This window comes from Leucoraja erinacea, chromosome 7 (genome assembly GCF_028641065.1).
Source record: "Leucoraja erinacea ecotype New England chromosome 7, Leri_hhj_1, whole genome shotgun sequence".
NCBI classification, from domain to species: Eukaryota; Metazoa; Chordata; class Chondrichthyes; order Rajiformes; family Rajidae; genus Leucoraja; species Leucoraja erinaceus.
The window spans coordinates 55,647,969-55,670,797 of record NC_073383.1 but is presented as its reverse complement, the minus strand read 5'-3'; the positions used below and the strand labels follow the sequence as shown (position 1 = coordinate 55,670,797).

At 42.3% G+C, this 22,829-nt stretch overlaps 1 protein-coding gene across 1 annotated transcript in view; it reads right to left on the bottom strand.

The window, feature by feature from the left end:
- Positions 1-793: 793 nt before the first annotated feature.
- The window catches only part of acmsd (aminocarboxymuconate semialdehyde decarboxylase), a 38,473-nt gene continuing 16,437 nt past the window's right edge, over positions 794-22,829 (bottom strand). Inside the window, 4 exon segments of the mRNA XM_055638621.1 lie at positions 794-2,492; positions 16,546-16,644; positions 16,782-16,954; positions 21,625-21,720. Of these exon segments, the coding sequence (XP_055494596.1) occupies positions 2,430-2,492; positions 16,546-16,644; positions 16,782-16,954; positions 21,625-21,720 (431 nt within the window). The 3' untranslated portion in view covers positions 794-2,429.

Sequence of the window (22,829 nt, the reverse complement as noted above, 5' to 3'; positions counted from 1 at the left end):
AGGTGAAGATTCCTTGGTCAACTGCCTGAGAATCTGCTACGCCCATGAAAAGTCAGGAAGCAGAGACTTATGGGATCTTGGCATAACATCATCATCACTGTTTGACTATTGATATATGAACTTTTGTACATATTACATTTCATTTTTCCTTGTTTGTGAAGAAGTTGTTATCTTGAAAGGATAAAAGGGAATGATCATTTGTAAGAATATGGGTACTTTGGGAAATGGCTGATGGTGCTTTGGAAAATAGATGATAGTGCCTGTGAGTAAGGTCAAGCTGGATGAGGTTACAAGAACACCAGGCGCAAGAGGTCCATGTGACCTAGCTGTTTCCACAAAGTCTAGCTCTTTGCAGAAGATCCGGGGAGATTCTGCATTTATGACCAACTTGCTGCCATTAAGACTAGGTTTCTGCAAGAGACCCGGGTGGTTCCTGTTCTTGTGTCTTCTCTGATGCTATTAAGTCTAGTTCTTGTGATGGGATAGAGGATTATCTGTTTACACTTGGTATCCAAGTGCTAAAATTTTTTGTATACAGCGTTTGTAATTTAACAGAGTAAGTGCTTAATGTGTTTTCGTACCGGTAAGAAGTGATTGGCATGTAGGGGTGGCCTCCCCCATCGTATTTTAGTGTCCCCGTCTTAATTTAGGGGTATAAAAGTGTATGTAATTTGTTTGGGTGTGTCGGTTGTCTTCCTTCTATTCTGTTTGCATGAGGCTACGGTGGGCTTGCATGAGTGGATCTGAGACCGTCCCCGCAGTGTATACAAATAAAGAAGGGTTTGGACTTCAGTGTTCTACTAAGTTTCTTTTACTGAACCAGACTAGGGGTAAGATTTGATCCGGGCATTCACATAATCAGATACTGAACAACTGATTTCTATTCCATGCCCCCTTGCATTTTCACATGTTCTTCTGATATTATTAGTATACAATTTAAAATAAATCTGCCTATGCAAATCATTACAATTATGCTATAAAAAAAATTTTAGTTGCAAAACAAACTATGGTAGAGCATTTCTTAAAAAGCTAAAATTGGTAAGGGATAGGACTGGACACATGATTGATGGTGAAGTAGGAATTAAACTTAAACTTGCAATTTAGTTATGTTGGGAGTAGTTGGCAATCAGAGTAGTTGGTCCAAGTAAGGTTAGATGCCTTAACAAAGCAGCACTGAAACCTGTCTCAGCTCTGGTGTATGGCCTGCTTTGACTCGTATATATAAAATAATTTTGTGCGAAATGTGCATTGAATACGTAGCCAGGATCAGGATTGAATATATGGAATGGTACTTGGCAGAGAGATCTGACGATGGTTAGTAATTAAGTTTTAGATTAAATTCAGTTGAGTAGCATGTTAAAATGTTATAATATTCTAGCCCATATTCGTTAAGCAGAAAAATATAATTAATTAAAACATGGGAACTTTTCCAGCTTTGAAGAGTACAAAATTGAACTGCTGCAGCAGCATCACTAGGTGATGATATGGGTAGATAAAGAAATAAATTACAATTATATAATGCATTTCCCAAATTCACGTTATCCCAATCGGTTAAGTTTAAAGTGTGCTAACAAATTGTACTGTAGAACATGAAACAAGATGGCAACAAGGACAGGCAACACGGTGGCGCAGTGGTAGAGTTGCTGCCTTACAGCACATGCACAACTAAACACTCGAGTTTGAACACAACTATGGGTGCTGTCTGTATGGAGTTTGTACATTCTCCCCGGGACCATGTGGGTTTTCGCTGAGATCTCCGGTTTCCTCCCACACTCCAAAGACGTACAGGTTTGTAGGTTCATTGACAATTACATATGTGTAAATTGTCTCTAGTGGGTGTACGATAGCGTTAATGTGCGGGATCGCTGGTCGGTGCGGACTCAGTGGGCCGAATGGCCAGTTTCCACTTTATCTCTAAAACTATAAACGAAACGAAGGATATTGTGATAATGACCAGATAGTTTGATTCTAATGTTAATTGAGGTCTCTGGGGACATCTCCTGCTTGTCTTCAAAAATAGTATTACAGTTCATTTATATCCATCTCATGGACATACAGGGACTCAACATCTGAGAAATGCAATCTTTGCAGAGGCGAGTTTCATTACGTGAGGCAAAAAATGGATTACAATGTGAAAATTTACAAAAAAGGCTTCACAAAGCAGCAGAAGGATTCCATTCTTGTTTTTCCTGATGCATCATCTCTTGCTCTGAACTATTCATTATTTTGGACTGTTATTTCCGTTGCTCACAATTAACCAGAATGGAATCATTGTAAGTAATTGCAGTAAACAGTGAAGGGTTTGATTTCAAAACATATTGTTAGCTCATCTTCATGATAAAAAGCTGTAGTAAGGATGTTGACTTTGGGAAGATATTCATCGCTTGCTCCACACCCAGTTGTGATTCATAGAAGTATTAAAAAAAAAATCAACCAAACTGTTTCTTTTCAAGGCCAAGAAACTCCAATGCATTTTTGGCAAGAAGCTTTTCCTGTAAGGCAAGTGAAAAAAAATTAAATATGAATTTCCATGACTGGCAGAACAAGTTTTCTTTCGCCTCTTTTAGATTTTTTTTCTTATCAATCTTATGGGCTTTTGATGCCATTCATTACAATTCTGGAGAGGAATAGTTACTGTATCATGTGATTTAAAAAAAAATTAATAATTTCTGATTTACTGGCAAAAATGTGTTACACACTGTGCTAAGTGTGGGTCTTGGGTTTTTTTGTAATGTAAGACTGTAGAAAATGCAATTTTGTTCAAACCAAGCTGTTTGAATGACAATAAAAGGCATTCTATTCTATTCTAAAAATCAAGTTTTGGATGTTTGTTACCTGGAGATGGCCTGTAATTTTTTTCGTGTTTTTTTTAAAAAAGGTTATCTCAAAATTATTTACTGCAATTGCTAATGCACAATGGCTTAATTGATTAAAAACAGAAACACCTTTCTTTCCCTTCCTCTCTCTTTGCTTAATTTTTTACACACTTCCTCATGATACCAGAAAAACAGCTAATGGCATTGGATACAACAAATGCAATGGGTTCAGACAACATTCTGGCAATAACACTGAAGACTTGTACTTCAGATCTTTCTGCTCCCTTGGCCAAGCTGTTCTAGTACAGCTACAACACTGGCATCTAACCAAAGATGTGGAAAATTGGCCAGTTTGCCCAGTCCACAAGAAGCAGGAGAAATCCTACCCAACCAATTATGGCCCCATTAGTCTACTCTTGATCATTAGCAAAGTGATGGAAGGGATCACCATTGGTGCTATCCAGCCGCACTTGTCTAGAATAACCTGCTCACATAGCTCAGTTTGGGTTCAGCCCTGACCTAATTACAGCCTTAAACCCCTGTCCCACGGTACGAGTTCATTCTAAGAGTTCTCCCGAGTTTGCCCTGATTTGAACTCGGAGATTTACGGTAATGGCCACTTGTCGGTACTCAGGGCTCCCGTGGACATTTTTCATCATGTTGAAAAATCTTCACGAGTCTTCCCGTGCTTACCTGCCGTTAGCGAGTCTTCCCGAGTACCTGCCGTTAGCGCTAAGAGACGTCCCCGAGCTCCGACGTACCTGCTACGCTCATTCTCTGTGCTTACCACAAGTTTGATTTTTTGTTTAAACTCGGGAGAGCTCTTGGAATGAACTCGCACCATGGGACAGGGCTATCAGTCCATGCTTTGTGAAAAAAACTGGACACCAGCTGTGAAGTGAGAGTAACTTTCCATAACATCAAGGCAGCATTTTGTCAAATTATGGCATCAAGCTCTGGTTAAACTGGAGTCAATAAGAATCAGGGGGTATACACTTTGCTGGTTGGAATCATATTTAGCACAAAAGAGGATGTTTTTGGTGGTTGGAGGTAATTATCTCAGCTATAGGATATCTGCAGAAGTTCCTAGTGTCCGAGGCCCAACCACCTTCACCTGCTTTGTCAATGACCTTCCTTTAATCCTGTTCATTACCTGCAGATAAACAATATATATTTCTCAGCTTAGTAATCACGAAAATCACAAAATCATTAACTACAGTGGTTAATATTCGATGGTTTCCCTGTCCCTCTCAGTTTTTTTTACACTATTTCTATTTCCCTGTTTTCCTGCGCTTTCATATGTCTTCCCCTTTTCGAATATTGGCATTTCCCCAATTTTCTCTAACTTCTGTCATACAGTACATAGAACAGTACAGCACACGAACAGGCCCTTCAGCCCACAATGCCTAAGCTGAACATGATGCCAAGACCATCACTTATCTACCTGCATATCCACATGCCTATCCAATAGTCTTTTAAATGCCAGTAGCGTATCTGCTTCAACCACAACCCAGCAGCACATTCCAGACACTCACCATTTATGGTTTAAAAATCCTGCTCTACGCCTTAAACCTATGCCCCCTGGTATTCGATTTTAACATTTTCATAATTTTATATCTGCCCATAACTTCCGGTGTTCCAGGGAAACAATCCAAGTCTGTCCAACCTCTCCCTGTAACTAATCCAGGCATCATTCCAGTAAATCTCCTCTATATACTTTCCAAAGCCTCCACAGCCACTCCAAATGCAGCCAAACCAGAAGCCCTATAAAACTGCATCACGACTGCCTGCATCTTATATTCAATGCCCTGACCTATTAAAGCATACCATATGCCTTCATTACCATTCTATCTACTCAGGCCCGTACGAAGCTTTTCAAAAAGGGCCTGACAGGATTACAAAAAACGTAATTTGAAATAATGTGCGCGCTGCACACATCATGAGCGTGAAGCGTGAAGTCCCTCAATGCCGGGGTCCAGGGCCCGCTTAAGGGCCCTGGAAGCTCAGGGGTTTTAGATGCTCTCTGATCCATTCTGAGCCTTATTTTGGAGCATTTTTGCACCAAATTTATGACCAATATTTCAGAAATTAACAGGAATCTGAGGTAGCTTTTTCACACAAAGGGTGCTGGGTGTATGTAATGAGCTGCCAGAGGAGGTTGTTAAGGCTAGGACTATCCTAATGTTTAAGAGACATTTGGACACGTACATGGATAGGACAGATTTAGATGGATATGGGCCAAATGCGTGTGAGTGGGACTAGTGTAGATGGGACAAGTCGGTCGGTGTGGGCAAGTTGGGCTGAAGGGCCTGTTTTCACACTGCATCATTCTATGACTAAAAAGTGAAGAAGAAAAATGCATGTAGATAAGTATAGCAGATTTGAAAGAGGAGTGAAATGTAAAGACAGAGAGAGGTTTATGGGTGGAAAGGAACATAGGAAAGGAGGGGGGGGGGAGAGTGGGCTTGGGCAGATGGGTGAAGGGAAAATAGTCACAAAGTGCTGGAGTAACTCAGCGGGTCAGGCAGCATCTGCGGAGAATATGAATAGGCGACGTTTCACAGAATGCTGGAGTAACTCAGCGAGTCAGGCAGCATCTGTGGAGAACATGGATAGGTGACATATCACAGAATGCTGGAGTAACTCAGTGAGTCAGGCAGCATCTGTGGAGAACATGGATAGGTGACATGTCACAGAGTGCTAGAGTAACTCAGTGGGTCAGGCAGCATCTCTGGGGAAAAGGTATAGATTATAGTTCGGGTCAAGAACGTTCTTCAGTAATATTCATGATGTGCCATGCATAGGCATTCCTGAATGTTACCCAAACCATCGTGAGCTACTTTGTTACGGTGCTTGCCCTCTCCTATAACGTCTCTGCTGCCTTGGGTGATGCAGGACAGGACACAAGCTTTGGGACATGGTGTGAAGCTGTTGCCGTCTGTCCCAGCCTGGTAAAAACCTGGATGGAGTGGATTTGGAGAGGATGTTTCCACTAGTGGGAGAGTCTAGGAGAAGTGGCCACAGCCTCAGAATTAAAAGATATTCCTTTAGGAAGGAGATGAGCAGGAATTTCTTAAGTCAGAGGGTGGTGAACTATGGAATTAATTGCCCCAGACAGCTGTGGAGGTCAAGTCACTGGACATTTTTCAGGAGGAGATTGATAGATTCTTGATTGATAGGGGTGTCAGAGGTAATGGGGAGAAGGCAGAAGAATGGGTTTGAGAGGGAAAGATAGAGTCATAGGGTGATACAGTGTGGAAACAGGCCCTTCGGCCCAGCATGTCCCATCTGCACTAGTCCCACCTGCCCACGTTTGATCCATATCCCTCCGAATCTGTCCTATCCATGTACCTGTCTAACTGTTTCTTAAATGTTGCGATAGTCCCTGCCACAACTACCTCTTTGGCAGCTTGTTCCATACACCTACCACCCTTTGTGTGAAAAACATACTCCTCAGATTCCTATTAAATCTTTTGCCCTTCACCTTAAACTTATGTCCTCTGCTCCTCGATTCACTTACTCTGGGCAAAAGACTCAAACATATCTATTCAAATCATGATTTTATACACCTCTATTAGATCATCCCTCAGCCTCCTGGGCTCCATGAAATAAAGTCCCAGCCTACTCAACCTCTCCCTATAGCTCTGGCCCTCTAGTCCTGGCAACATTCTCATAAACCTTCACTGTACCCTTTCCAGTTTGATGACATCTTTCCTATAACATGGTGCCCAGAACTGAACACAATACTCTGAATGCGGCCTCACCAACTTCTTATGCAACTGCAACATGACCTCCCAACTTCTATACTCACCCGACCCGCTGAGTTACTCCAGCACTGAAACGTCACAGAACAGGGCAAGATTAGCAAGTTTGCTGATGATACAGAAGTGAGTGGTTTTGCATATAGTGAAGATGGTTGTGAAAGATTGCAGCAGGATCTAGATCAATTAGCCAGGTGGGCAGAGGAATGGTTGATGGTTGCATGGTTCCTTGAAGGTCGTGTTGCAGGTATATCAGGTGGTCAAAAACTATTTTGGCACTTTGGTCCTCATCAGTCAGAGTATTGAGTATAGAAGTTGGGAGGTCATGTTGCAGTTGTATAAGACGTTGGTGAGACTGCATTTAGAATATTGTGTTCAGTTCTGGGCACCATGTTATAGGAAAGATGTCAAACTGAAAAGAATACAGAGATCCCCATCCTGGATCAGTACAATCAGGGTTTTGTCATCCACAAACTTGAGAAGCTTGACAGAGGTGTCTGTGGAGGTGTAGTCATTGGGTGTGAAGTGGTGATTGGAGTGGGGTGGGTGTAGAAGGGCCCAGTCTTTGCAGACTGAGGTCAGGCTGCTGTGAGTGGGTGTGAAGTCGTTGGGTGGGGTGGGAAATGAAATGATTGAAATGAAATGAAATGATTCAATTTATTGTCATTGTCAGTGTACAGTACAGAGACAACAAAATGCATTTTTAGCATCTCCCTTGAAAGGGAGACACAGGGCGTCGCGGTGTGCCCGCGCCTGCCGCCGTAACATTCCATTACAGGCAAAGGTGGGTGAAGTGTCTTGCCCAAGGACACAACGACAGTATGCACTCCAAGCGGGATTTGAACCGGCTACCCTCCGGTCGCCAGCCGAACTCTTAGCCCATTGTGCTATCTGTCGTCCTCAAAGGTTCCACTCTTTTCATACTGTAGTCTTGCCTTAAGTAGGTGTGAAGTGGTGAATGGGAAGGAGCGGGTGCAGGGTCCATTCTTTGCAGACTGAGGTCTGGCTGTGTTTGTTGGGGAGGGGGTTTCAGGGTTACGTTTCTGATTTTCAAACCTGCAGTAAAACTCATTCAGGTCATTCGTCAGCTGACAATTGTCCAAAGAGCGGGGGGGGGCTTTCCTCTTATAGCTGGTGATTTCTTGCATGCCCTTCCAAACTGAAGAAGAATAACTAGCTGAGAACTTGCTCCTCAACTTCTCAGAGTATCTTTCCTTGGCAGCTCTGATTCCTCTTCTCAGAGCTTTATCAATTAGGCTATCTTTTAACTCTTTAATGATTAGGCTATCGGCTTGACGCATATTTGCCCCGAACACCCCCCCATCCCCCGATCTCAAAATGGAAATGTTACATCTGTATATAATGATCCCATTAAAATGTGTATTTATGTCACAAACTATAGAATTCATACGTTTCAGTATTGTTATCGAAAAGAAAGCAGTTTCAATTTTGATATTATTTGATATTGTTTAATATTATAACCATATAACCATATTATTCATATGGAGGAGAAAATATAATAGCTCTAAAACCTACCTTAATTTTGCAATCTCACTCAAGATAATCCTCCTTTCCCTCTCCCCTCCCCATGACTCTCTCCTCTCCCTTCCCCTCTCTCTTTCCCCCTCCCCCCTCTCACATCCCCCCTCTTTTTTGCGGGGGGGGGGCGAAGATGAAGGTGGCGCTGGCCCAGCGGGCGGGGGGGATGAAGGTGGCGTGGCCCCCGTGGAGGTGGCGGGGACCCAGCGGGTGTCAGTGGGGGTGGCGTGGGCCCAGCGGGGGTGGCGTGAGCCCAGTAGGGATGGCGTAGACCCAGTGGGGGTCAGCGGGGGTGGCGTGGACCCAGCGGGGGTGGCGTGGGGAGCGGGCTCCGCCACAGCGGTGACTGGTGTTGGGGTTACAGCCGTTGGATTCAGACTCAGCCACTCCCGCCGGGAACGAGAGAACAGAGAACTGGCCGTTTCCAAAGTGGAAATGTTGATTTTTTTGATTTTTTTTTCGATTTATTTTCCCGATTTTATTTTTTTGCGTGACTTTTTTCTTAAAGGAAAAAAAGGGGGATGCGGTTGCACCCAACGCAACCCCCCTTCGGACGGCCATGCTACTTATGTTGCCGCTTCCAAGGAGTAATGGACCCCAAGAGCCCTCTGTGTATCAATGCTGCTAGGGTCATGCCATTAATGGTATATTTTCCCCTTACATTTGATCTCACAAAGTGTAACACTGATATTTGCTCTGATTAAATTTCATGTACCATTTATCCATGCATTTCTGTAGCTGATCTATATCTCGCTGTGTAGTATGACAGCTTTTCTCACAATTTGCGACCCCTGCAATGTTGGTGTCATCTGCAAACTCACTAACCAACTCAAATCCTGAATCGGGTGCTGTCTGTATGGAGTTTGTACGTTCTCCCAGTGACCGCATGGATTTTCTCCAAGATCTTCGGTTTCCTCCCACACTCCAAAGGTGTACAGGTTTGTAGGTTCATTGGCTTGGTATCAGTGTAAATTGGCCCTGGTCTGTGTAGAATGGTGTTAGTGTGTGGGGATCACTGGTCGGTGCGGTCTGCGGGCCGAAGCGCCTGTCTCCACGTTGTATCTCTAAACTAAACTAAACCCTCTGTCTTCTATCAAGCCAGTTTTGAATCCATGTGACTGTTACTATTAACCTTGTGCCTCAATCTTCTGGATCAGCCTACCATGGGGGAAATTATCAAATGCCTCACTAAAATCCATGTAGATAACATCCACTGCCATATCCTCATCCATCACCTTCATCACCGCTTCAAAAACTTGATTGTTAGTAAGACATGACCTGCCATGTACAGAGCCATTCTGCCTATTTAACTCATTCTCTTCCAAATGGATGTAAATCTTATCCTGAATAATCCTCTCCAATAGCTTTCCTACCCCAGACACGAGCCTCATGGCCGATAATTTCCTAGATTCTCCCAACATCCCTGAAATAAAGAAAGGTCGTTAGCTACTCTTTACGATACATTTTACACTCTACGATAAAAAATGTTAAGTGACAAAATAAAAAACTATATAAGAAAATAGAACACGTTGTGCCAAAAGTAATAAAAGCATAAATGATGCAAAAGATAGAACCAAGGGCACTAGTTGCAGATAGGAATGTTAGGAGAGACTATTTATGAAATATTACAACACAGAAGATAATGTGAATAAGTAGAATTTAGGACATGGGCTCTGTTTGACATGGGCTTAGGGAATTCAGGCCAAGTAGTAGTAGTAACTTTATGGACTGTGTTAGGAGTTTCTGGGTTAATAGAAACATTGTTACATTTCCCATGTGAGATGCATGACTGAAGCCAATGCTCAATTATCTTACAGTATGTTAAATATTTATCATGCATTCTATCCCTTAGTAAGGCAGAATCTTCAGCCAGTAATGCCGAGTGGATGATCCATCTTTGCCTCCTCCATTAGTCCCTCAACATGAAAGTCTTCCGCTAAATGAACTCACTCCTCACGATATCAAGAAGCAGCTAAAGTCATTGAATACAGCAAATGCTATGGGCCCTGAGAATATTCTGCCAATAATATCAGACATACTCCAGAACTTGCTGTGTCCTTGGCCAAGCTGATCCAATACAGCTATACCATGGGTGTCCACACATTAATGTGGAAAATGCCCTGGTACGGCCAATTACAGCCCCATTAGTCTAATCTCGATTATCAGGAAAGTGTTGGCACGGCCAATTACAGCCCTTGCATTAGTTTGGGTTCTAAGTAGCTCGACATTGCCGCCGCAGGGAAAAGAGTGTTGGAAAGGATGCAGATGCTGGAGAATCGAAGGTTACACAAAAAAGCTATCAGGCAGCAGCTTGCTAAAGAAAACCCTTCTTCAGACTGATCTCAAGAAAGAGCCCCAAGTAGCCAGAAGGCTTTGGGAGGTTCTGCCCCCGTAGCAGTAAACAGCACCTCAAACTCCCCGGGGGCATGACATTGCCGTTAGTCCTTGCCTCCTCCCCTTCCTTAGCCCCCCTGCTGTCTCCTCCCATCCCCCAGCCTTCTGGCTAAAGAGCCCCTGAACTCTGAAGAATTAAGTGACACGCTATCTCCTTCGCTCCATAGATGCACCCGGCTTTTTGCCTCTGTTTGATTCCCTGACATTTGATTGACATCAAGGAGACCTCTAAATTATCTTGAATCAAACCTAACACAAAAGATGTTTGGAGGTCTATCATCTTAGCCACAGGACATCTCTGCAGGAGTTCTAAAGAGTAGTATCTTAGGCCCAACCATCTTCAGCTGCTTCATCAAAGATCTTTTAGCTGTAAGATCAGAAGAAGGGGATGTTCTCTGATAATGGCACAATATTTGGTATCATTCGCAACTTCTCAGATAATGAACAAGTTCACAAGCAAATGCAGCAAGACCTGGACAATATCTAGGCCACAGCTGGGAGGTGCAAATAGTAATTGCACTACATATATGTAAGGCAATGACGATAAACAAGAGAAAATCCAGCTATCACCCCCTGCCATTCAATAGTATTGCCTTCACTGAATCTCCCACTATCAATATCCCGGGGGTTACCATTGACCAGAAATTGAATTTAATTTATCATTTTAATTTAGTTTAGTTTAGAAATACAGCAGGGAAACAGGTCCTTTGGCCCACTGAGTCCACGCCAACCATCGATCCCCACACACCAGTACTATCCTACGCACTTGGGACAATTTACAATCTTTACCAAAGCCAATTATCCTCAAACCTTTACGTCTTTGTAGTATGGGAGGAAACCCGAGCTCCCGAGGAAAACCCATGCACTCACGGGGAGAACATACAAACTCCATACGGCCAACATCCGTAGACAGAATCAAACGCTGGTCTCTGGCGCTGTAAGGCAGCAACTCTACTGCTGAGACACCATGCTGCATTGGAGTAGCCATATACACAATGTGACCACAAGGTCAGAGGCGAGGAAATCTATGAAAAATAACTCACCTAATTTCCCAAAGCCTATCCAAGGCTCAAGATAGAAGCACGATGCAATGCTCCCCACATGCCTGGTTGAATGCAGCATCAACTAAGCTACCAAGAAGGGGATAAGGGGAGAAGGCAGGAACGGGGTACTGATTGGTGATGATCAGGCATAATCACATTGAATGGCGGTGCTGACTCGAAGGGCCAAATGGTCTACTCCTGCACCTATTGTCTATTGACCCAAAACATCACCCAATCCTTCTCTCCAGAGATGCTGCCTGTCCTGCTGAGCCACTCCAGCATTTTTTTGTCTACCTTTGATTTAAACAAGCATCTGCAGTTCTTTCCTACACATACCAAGTTCTTTATGGGGTCCATGATGTGCATCTCCCTTGACACCATAAAGGACTTTGCAGCTCTCTTGATATGCTATGCCCCCATGCACTCACTCCACCATCAATGCACAGCAGCAGCAATTTGTACCAGTACAGGATGCACTGTAGAAAAGCACCAAGACTCATGTAACAACACTTTCCAAACCCAAAATCTTACCAGCCAGAAGGACAAAGGCAGCAAATATTAGGGAATACCAACACCTTGACATTGCTCTCCAAGCCACCACACACTTTCACACTTTAGGTTCAGGTTTAGGTTTATTATTGTCACATGTACTGAGGTGCAGTGATCAGCCTCATTTTGCATGTTATCCAATTAGATCAGAAAATATTCTACATAAATACAACCATCTCAAATGCGTACAATCAATAGAGCAAAGGGGTGGAGGTGAATTGGACAGTATCTTAGCTTATGGAAGGACCATTCAGAAGCCTGATGACAGAGGAGAAGAAGCTGTTCCTAAGACTGGTGGTGGGAGCTTTTAAGCTTCTATACCTTTTGTCCGACATGAGCAGGAGATGGAATGACTGGGGTGGGTCAAGTCTTTAATCATATTGGCTGCTTTTCTGAGGCAGCATAAAGTGATGATGGAGTCAATGGTGGGGAGTCTTTTCTGTGGAATGGATTTGGTTACATCTACAACTTCCTGCAATTTCTTATGGTCTTGTTCCCAAATACACCATCCTGACTTGGAAATACATCACCATTCCTTCATGATTGTTGGAGCAAAATCCTGGAATTCTCTCCCTAAAAGAATTATACTCACATCACAAAGACTCAGCTATTGAAGAACATAGCTCACCAGTACCTTCTCAAGAGTAACTAATAATGGGAAATCAAAGGCTGGTTCAGCCGATGATGCCCACATCCCTTCAATGAATATATGTAAAAAAGATAACACAGCAAGTTTATCTGGATGTTTATCTGCAAGCATTGCAAAGACGGTTAGTCATGTTTAGTACTTATGTGGAATGAACAGATTGTGTTATGAGGAGAGATTGGATAGCTTGTATCTGCTGGAATTTCTAAGAATGAGAGTGGATTTGATACAGAGGGACATTGACCAGGTGGGTGTGGATTGGCCATCTTTGCTGGAGAATTCAGAACTAGGAGTCACTGATTAATAGTCAAGGTCACAATTAAGACTGAAATGAGTCAACATCTTTTTGTTCAAAGATTTATGAGTCTCTGGATCACTCTACCTGAAAGGACAATGGAAGCAGTCTTTGAATGTTTTTGAGGCTGAGATATTAGATAGATTTTAGATAAGCCTAGAAGAAATTGAATTGTGGAGCTGTGCCTTGATGAGCCTTGATTTTATTCAGTCACTAAAGTCATATTTTAAACCATTGCATTTAAAAGTGGTTCAATTTCAATATACCTAATTAATTGTTTTGAGATTTACCTGCCCATCTATTCTAATTAAGGGGTAACGGTTGATTTGCTGTGGAACTAATCCAATTGTTTCTTTATCAAATCTCAACATGGGTGCATTGAACCTAAGTTTTGGCCGTGATCCAAAATCCAATTATTTTGCTTACTCACCAACTCCAGAACACCCATGCTTGGTGATTAAATTTTCCTCTTTGTATTTGTGAGCTAGAATGCCAGTATGGGCATCTAAATAAACCACACACACCGGAGTTCCTGGTAAATGATCAGTATAATGTTTAAAACGGTTCATAAACTCAATTTGTAGCAGTAATGAAAAATCAAAGATTACCCAAGTATTAATTTCTCTGTTTCTTCATTGTAATTTTCAAAAGTAGTACATGAGCCAAGCTTCGAAATCACTCCTCTCTGAGCTAAAATGTGGTAGGTCCAAATTCTTCTAGTTCTGAGCATATAATGTAATCTGGCACTTGAGTGTAATACAGCAGGAGTACGACATTGTTTAATGTAATTGTCTAGAAATACATCCTCTGGTTGGTCATACTAGATGCCCTACAATTTAATCAATGGAATGGATTTTCAAGACAAATTATGATATTGCTATACAGTGTATTTAGTACAACACATGAGGAATGAGTTTCAAGACGGCCATCTTTTGACTGAAACGGTCTGGTTCTCCTGTTCTTTAAGTTAATGTTGAAATTAGCTGTACTGAAATACTGCTGAAGTGTCTGGTGTTCAAGTCTTTTCCAAATAAACATTTACATTATATTTGTGATATCAAATTACGTGCAAAATTAATTTGAGTGTTAGTTTCATAAAGAAAATAAATCAAATTTAACAGAATTATTTGTAAATCATTTAGATTCCTTTTGAAAGATTGGATTTTTTTTCTTCATTTTAGAGAAAATGGTAGGTGATTTGTTCTACCTACAGAAAGTTCAATTCTGTTGCACTCCTGAAACTAACAGAAAGAAGCATGGGAAACTATAATTTCTCTCTTTTAGTGATGATTGATGTGTTCTGCAATTATAGTTAGCGTGGATTAAGCCTCATCGATGCACACATGGAATATATTAATGCAAAGAAACATAGAAACATAGAAAATAGGTGCAGGAGGAGGCCATTCGGCCCTTCGAGCCAGCACTGCCATTCATTGTGATCATGGCTGATCGTCCCAAATCACTAACCCGTGCCTGCCTTCTCCCCGTATCCCTTGATTTCACAAGCCCCTGGAGCTTTATCTAACTCTCTCTTAAATCCACCCAGTGACTTGGCCTCCACTGCCCTCTGTGGCAGGGAATTCCACAAATTCACATCTCTCTGGGTGAAAACGTTTTTTCTCACCTCAGTCTTAAATGGCCACCCCTTTGAATGTGGCCCCTGGTTCTGAACTCGCCCAACATTGGGAACATTTTTCCTGCATCTAGCTTGTCCAGTCCTTTTATAATTTTATATGTTTCTATAAGATACCCCTCATCCTTCTAAACTCCAGTGAATACAAGCCTAGTCTTTTCAATCTTTCCTCATATGACAGTCCCGCCATCCCAGGGATCAACCTTGTGAACCTATGCTGCACTGCCTCAATCACAAGGATGTCCTTCCTCAAAATTAGGAAACCAATTCTGTACACAATACTCCAGATGTGGTTTTATGGGGCTTTCTCACAGGGCGACATGAGGTAACCAGAGTTGAACATTGTGGGAACCTCGTACGATAACTACGGCATTCGTGGACCACCGTGGACCACCGTGGCGCTAACGGCAGGTAATCGTGTAACTTGTTGACTCGGGAGAAAATTAAATTATAAAGGGAAGATGGCAGAAGGTAAGGCCATATAACTTCACCAGGGAACAAGAGGGTGAACTTGTAGAATGGTAGCAATTCAACAAAATTCTTTACGATAAATCCAGAGAGGATTACAGAAACAGGGAGAAAAAAACGGAACCTGCTGGAGACGAAGGCTGCGGAGTATCCCGGGTGCTCATGTGAGTATATATAACGATATATTAGTACATCAACAGGAAAACCATTTAATGTTATCCATGATTTAAAAATATACATTGCTATTGATGTAAAAGTCCTGTTTTTGCAGTTAACTTAAACTTCTCTTATAAGTGTGTCTGTGCCCTGCAGCTGCAAAGTAAAAAAGTCGCAGACAGCTTTTACACGCTCTGTGTTTGAAGTTGGAATCATGAATCATATTGTCCAAATAGAGGTCTCCGTTGAAAGATGGGCTTCACCCAGTGAGACTTCCTCTTAATTCTCTTTTTAATTAATCTCACCCTTCTGCCTTCACGCAAGCGTCCTCGATTCACATAGAGGGCTGCTGCATACAGCGCGTCAATGAAAAACACCACCATCCTGTACTCGAAACTACTTAGTACAGGCATGTCTCCAAATGAGCCAATTCAACCAAGGGAGGATATTTATAGTGTGTGAAAAAAAAGTGACATCATTTGTGCCACGTGATGATTTTACAACACTTCACAGTTCACAATGTTCATTCAAGATTTAACGGGAAAGCTCGGGAGACGGACAAGTCACTCGCACAAATAACAGAAATGCCGAGTACCCATGGGAATTCTTTATCTACCCCCCGTTATATCGTGTGATATCATGCTAGACCACGACCACTTCACTCTGGTTACATCTTGCGTCAAGTCGCCCCGTGAGAAAGCCCCATTACCAGAGCCCTATACAACTGCAGAAGAACCTCACTACTCCTATACTGAAAGCCTCTTGTTATGAAGGCCTACATTCCATTAGCTTTCTTCACTGCCTGCTGTACCTACACCCCAACTTTCAGTGACCGGTGTACAAGGACACCCAGATCCCCCTTACCTAACCTAACCCCATTGAGATAATAATCTGCCCCCTTGTTTTTGCCACCGAAATGGATAACCTCACATTTATCTATATTATACTGCATCTGCCACGCTCACTCAACCTGTCCAGGTCTCCCGGCAACCTCCTAACATCCTCTTCACAGTTCTCACTGCCACCCAGCTTTGTGTCTTCCGCAAACTTGCTAGTGTTGCTCCTAATTCTCTCTTCCAAATCATTAATATATATGGTAAACAGTTGCGGCCCCAACACGGAGCCTTGCGGCACTCCACTCGCCACTGCCTGCCATTCTGAAAAGGACCCGTTCACTCCTACTCTTTACTTCCTGTCTGCCAACCACGTAGTGTTGAAATATTTGGATCTTAATGACAATCTTACCTTAAGTTCATTGTCGAATTCTTCCATAGATTCAATAAGATTTCCAGGTTTCAGTTCACCCAGTGGGAAAGGGTAGTCTGTCCCCAGCACCACCTTATCCTAAATACAATAACATTTATTGTGATCAGTTAAGACATTGTAGCACATTGTTATCTGTAACTCAGTGCAAGATTAACCAGTTAAAGAATCACATTTAATGATAAAGGTATAAAGAGTACAATAGGTATTCTACTCACTTCCCCTATCACCTCAACCAACAGCTTTAGTGCGAGGGGATCATGTACTAATGAATCTGTGTAAAACCGGCCAAGGGATTTTCGAGGATTTATCTTGTTGTCAATGGCACACAAATCAGGACGGATATTAAATCCATGCTCAATCCTACCAATAGTATATGGGAAAGCACCACCTAAAGATAAATAATATTATTTTATTCACAGTTGTGACAAAGAATCAATATTAAAGAGCTTCTTTCAGGTTGGCTGCCTAATTAATGATTGTTTAAATTTTTAGTAACGCTATAAAATAGATTGGCAAGCATTCACAGAACAACGCCACACTTTATGCATTAGAGCAGGAGCCTCCAAACTTTTCAGCATGAGGACCCACATTATATATTTCGCACATTTTTGCGGGCCGTAGGAAAAAATAAAGAAATTTCACTTTTATAAATTTATCATGAAATATAATGATCATGAATTATAATTATCAAGCAAGTAAAGAAAAAGACGGTAATCATTTATTTTTACCGAGGTGGCGGTCCGGCACCAACTCACCCTGACTCTCTCGCAGCTCTCAGCACAAACGCGCACACACACACTAACCCACTCACTCAGTCACTCACTCACCCACCCACTCACCCACTCACTCAGCCACTCACTGAACCACCCACTCAACCACACACCCACTCACTCATCCACCCATCCACTCACTCATTCACTTACTCATCCACTCATTCACCAACTCACCCACCCACTCATCCACTCATTCACCCACTCACTCACCCATCCACTCACCCACCCACTCACTCACCCACCCACTCACACCCACCCACTCACTCATCCACTCACTCATCCACTCACCCATCCACCACTCACTCATCCACTCACCCACTCACTCACCCACTCACTGACCCATCCACTCACCCACCCACTCACCCACCCACTCACTCACAGGCGGCTGTTGCTGACCTTCACTGTCTTCCAGGGGCCACCGATGCTGCTGCTGCCGGCCCGTATCTCTACTCCAGCCCCCCCACGGACATCCACTAGTGACTCCGCTGATCTTCATCTCTACACCGGCCACCAGCGGGCCAGAGCCGTCACCTCCCCATCCAAGCTCAGTACGATGACCGTGGTCTGACTCTGCTGGGTCCTGGTGCTCCTCCCCGTCTACAGGAAACCTCAATAGTGATGGGTCTTCCCCTTCCCCCTCTTTCAACCAGGTTACCCCGACCACACACTCGGTAGTTAAAATTCCCCGCTGTGCAATTTGACTTTTTTTTGTACAGAGGTGCCGGAGCGGCGTTCTGGTGAGCTCCGGCAGCACTGCACCCCTGGGTATTAGTCACGTACAACTAACTGTGCTACCACAGAACCCTAAAAATAGCCCACCACACAGAACGTGTTAAGAGCTTGCTGCGGGCTGGATAAAATCTTGTGGTGGGCCGCATGTGGCCAGCGGGCCATAGTTTGGAAACCCCTGCATTAGAGTAACGGTTAAGTTAGAAACATAGAAATTAGGTGCAGGAGTAGGCCATTCGGCCCTTCGAGCCTGCACCGCCATTCAATATGATCATGGCTGATCATCCAACTCAGTATCCCGTACCTGTCTTCTCTCCATACCCTCTGATCCCCTTAGCCACAAGGGCCACATCTAACTCCCTCTTAAATATAGCCAATGAACTGCCTCAACTACCCTCTGTGGCAGAGAGTTCCAGAGATTCACCACTCTCTGTGTGAAAAAAGTAGTTCAGGGACCATTGGCTGAGGCATAAATTTTGAACCCTTCAAGGCAGCTGGCGAATTTAAATTCAAGTAATTAAATAAACCTGGAACTTAAAGAAAAGCCAGCCTCAGCAACGGTAACTATTAAAATATTGGTAAACTCATCTGGTTCACATGTCCTTTCGGAAAGGTAGTCTATCATCCTTATTGTGACTACACTATTTGTGACTCTAGGCCAGCAATTTGATTGAGCCTTAAATGTCTCCTCGGTTCATGATTTTGACTTTGATGCTAAGATGCTACCATATAAAATCATGTGAAGGAATTGATTGGATAGATGCACAGTCTCTTGCCCAGAGTAGGTGAATCAATGACATAGGTTTAAGGTGAAAGGGAAAAGATTTAATAGGAATCTGAAGGGTAATATTTGGACACAGAGGGTGGCGCGTGTGTGGAACAAGATACCAGAGGACGTAGTTGAAGCTGGGATTATATCCCAACGTTTAAGAAACAGTTAGACATATTTCACATTGGAAGATTTAGACTTGCAAAAAGGTAAATGGGAAATTCAGCAAATTCATGGAGATGTAATTTACTAGTTTTTTTTAAATGTTTTTGTAGATAGTTTCATAAGTGTCCTATTTATGTAATGTGTTTAAATCTGAAATTCATCCTTGGCCATCTGTAGAATATATCCTGAAACAATGGGGTCAATTTTATAAATACAAGTGAGGCTGAGCTGCTTGCTGGGTCTGTCAAAAAAATCACGGATATGTTGTCCATAAGTTTTCATTCATTTCCTTTCATGGACAGGAACAGTGCACCCGCTGTTTCCCAAGATGTACTCTAATTACAAAGCTTTTGGCTGATAGTGCACATTTAAGGCAACTTGGAATGTAATCAAAAAACTATTACATATTTTTTAAATACTTTATGGGACACCATTTCACAGGAATTATTTTAGCCTGGAAATTGAATGATTTTAGTTATCCATAAATGTTGGAGCATATAATAAGTTGTGAACATCTACATTGGAAAAAAGATACATAATTCTTTCAAGTGTTTATGTGTAAATTCTTTATATGAAGAGATGACTGTGATGCACCTGTCCTTATTAAAATAACCTATGGGTGCAATCTGTTGTTTTGCCACATGGATGTTCAGTCTTATTATAAAGTTGTTTTGTTTTTACCCTGGCATGCAGAGAGAACCATAAATCTGCTGTTCAAATCTGGATTGGCTTTGAAGCAAGTGAACATAAGGAATAAGAGCTGGAATAAGCCATTCAGCCCCTTAAATCTCCTCTGCTATGGAATAAGTTGTGGCTGTTCTGATTCTAGCCTCAGTTACACTTTCCTGCTGCTCTCTTTAACCCTGGAGTTCAGAGATCTGTCAACTTCAGCCTTGAATGTGTTAAAAAGCTACACCATAGCTGTGATGGGGATTGGCAAGAGAAATGGAGAAAGGATGTTCTTCTCATGCAGGTATCTTAAATCACGAAGCATTCTTTGAGAATAAAGACATATCCATTTAACATGGGGAGAAATTAGAATTCTTATGTGTTTCCATATAATCACATCTCATTCTTTAAAACTCCAGCGTGCCTTGATTGCAATGAGATTTCCTCATCTAAAGATTCTCATTCCATTTACACTTATTCACTGCCTGAATACATATTTGGGCAGTATTCATTGCATTATATCAACACTATAATTGTAATAGAAAGCAAAAAAAGAAGGTTCTTTTCATTTCAGTTAGTATTATATTTATAACCAACAAATCTTAGGTCTCAACCCAAAATGTCATATATTCCTTTTCTCCAGAGATGCTGCCTGACATGCTGAGTTACTCTAGCATTTTGTGTCTATTTTCAGTGTAAACCAGCATCTGCAATTCCTTCCTACAAATCTTTAGGGATGTTATTCTCAAAATTCTGGCTATGCTGCTGCACCATCAGAATTAAAAGAGTTGAATAACCATAGCATTGACCTCATCTATGTCCTGAGCAAAGAGATAATCAACATAAAAATATTGATGGCAATTATACACATCATGTCTGCTAACTAGTGAGAGACCAGAAGTTATGGGTCCCACCCATTTTCCTCCCCTCTCTTCCATTGATTGGTACTCTATCTGATAAGAGGCCAACAATTACCATTTTTTTTCATGGAAAATAAATATTTCAGCAGCTGAAACAAAAATAGAAATGCTGGAAGGATTCAACTAGTCAAGCAGCATCTGTGGAAAGAGAAACCTTCAATAAAACTGGCAGAAAGAGAAAGCAAAATGGAGGCATAAGCGACTGCAGATAATGGAATCTAAAGCTATAGCAGGACAGATGTGAAAAGAAAGCAAGTTGTTCTAAAAGTACAGAATTGATGCGGCAGCTGTACAAACAAAAGGGTGGGGGAGAGGAATGGCATTTACAAAAAAATGGCTAGCTATTTGTACATGCCATTTCTCTCCCCTTGTTTCAGCATTTTTCTTATGGACTGGTCTGCTCAGTGTGTACCAGTAGGCCAGACTATACAACATAAATCACACTTCACAACATTAGGAGCACATTACAAAGACATAGGAGCTTAACTGGCTATTCAATGGTTGTCCATCATATTCCCCTGTTAAAGATGTTCCCTTTGTACCCCCATTGTCCTCATGGACCTTTATAGTTACTTAGACTAACTTACTTGTCCCTTTCTGTTGAAATGTCTGACCTGAAGTATTAACTGGTTTCTCTTTCCATGGATGCTGCTTGATTAGCATCCAGCTGATGAATTATTCCAGCATTTCTGTTTTATTACATTGGTTGTGTTGTATCTAAATGGGGGCAACTCTCAACACCACCTTCTCAAGGCAGCACGGATGGGTAAGCTTACCAATATTGTCCACCATCCTGCAAACAATTCCTAAAAAGTGAATTGAAATAATATCTAAATGTTATTGGAAGACAGTAGTAGACAATAAATGGTGGAAGACAGTAGTAGACAATAAATGTGTGTCTGCACAGACGATTAACATCAACCGAAAATTAAATTGGACAGATTAAAACAGAATGGTGCTTTTCTCTCAGTCCTTTCTCAGCCACTGACATTGACTAATTTTGTTGAGATTCTAAATAAAGCATATTTCTTACCTCCATGGGCAAAACAGACTTTCAATTTGGGAAATTTTTCAAAGATCCCACCAAACAGCATGCTACAGATTGCAATAGTTGTCTCAGCAGGCATACCTAAAAAAGATGAAAAACATTCATAACCTCTTGCATGTTAATCAGGTATTAAAGTGGTATCTTTCACATTCTCCATTTCAAAGATTACATATTCCAGGTTGAAAGGGTTGAGTCCTTGCGATATAAGATAAAACATTCCGCTGTGTTGTTTTCTCAATGCTAAGACTATTCCATTTCTCCCCAAGATGTCTCGGTATTGTTTAGGTAGCAGCATGGATGGGTTCCCTTGATGAAGTCACATTGTTTCAAAAACAACCTTTATCACTGACTGTTATATGAGAATTTTCCCGAACAGTCTGTGACCCATAGGGCTGTGGCCATAGCGCTATAACCATATAACAACCATATAACAATTACAGCACGGAAACAAGCCATCTCGACCTTCTAGTCCGTGCCGAACACATAATCTCCCCTAGTCCCATATACCTGCGCTCAGACCATAACCCCATGGCGCAGCAGCTAGTAGTGCTATATTTAGAACCCATAGTGCTGCAGCCGACAGCTCTTATTAAATTCCCATGCGTTAAGCCGACACCGTTCTGTTTAAACCTTTTTGCGCCAAACCGGCAGCGCTGTGTGTATGACCTTTTTACGCGCCAAGTCTGTGGTACTGTGTGTATTGCTTTACAAGCCAGTCTGCGGCTGATAGCACTTTGTTCCCAAACGGGGGGGGGGGGGGGGGGGGGGGGGGGGGGGGGGGGGGGGATCTTGTTGGGATGCAGTCCCCTGCCATTGGTTATAGTTAGAATTTGGGAGCAGCGCTATTGGCCAGGACTTACCGGCGGTAATTTCAACACCTGTATAAAGGCAGGCGCTAGTAAGCCAGACGTTTGATCAATTTTTCCCACTCCGACATGGTTAGAATAACAAACAGGTCCACATGCGGAACATTAAAAATGATTAAGGAGGATGTTAATAACAGAACTTGTGTGAACCAAGATGGGAAAGCATTTTGAGTTAAGCAAAGAAATTGTGAGCTGAGAGCATTGATGTCCTCAGCACAAGTTTTAAGATCCAGCTTGCTGTTGAATGTAGAGGCAGGTCACCCCAAGTATTTACCTGCAAATATGTGCACAGGAGGGAATCTTAGCCAAACTCTGCATAGTAGA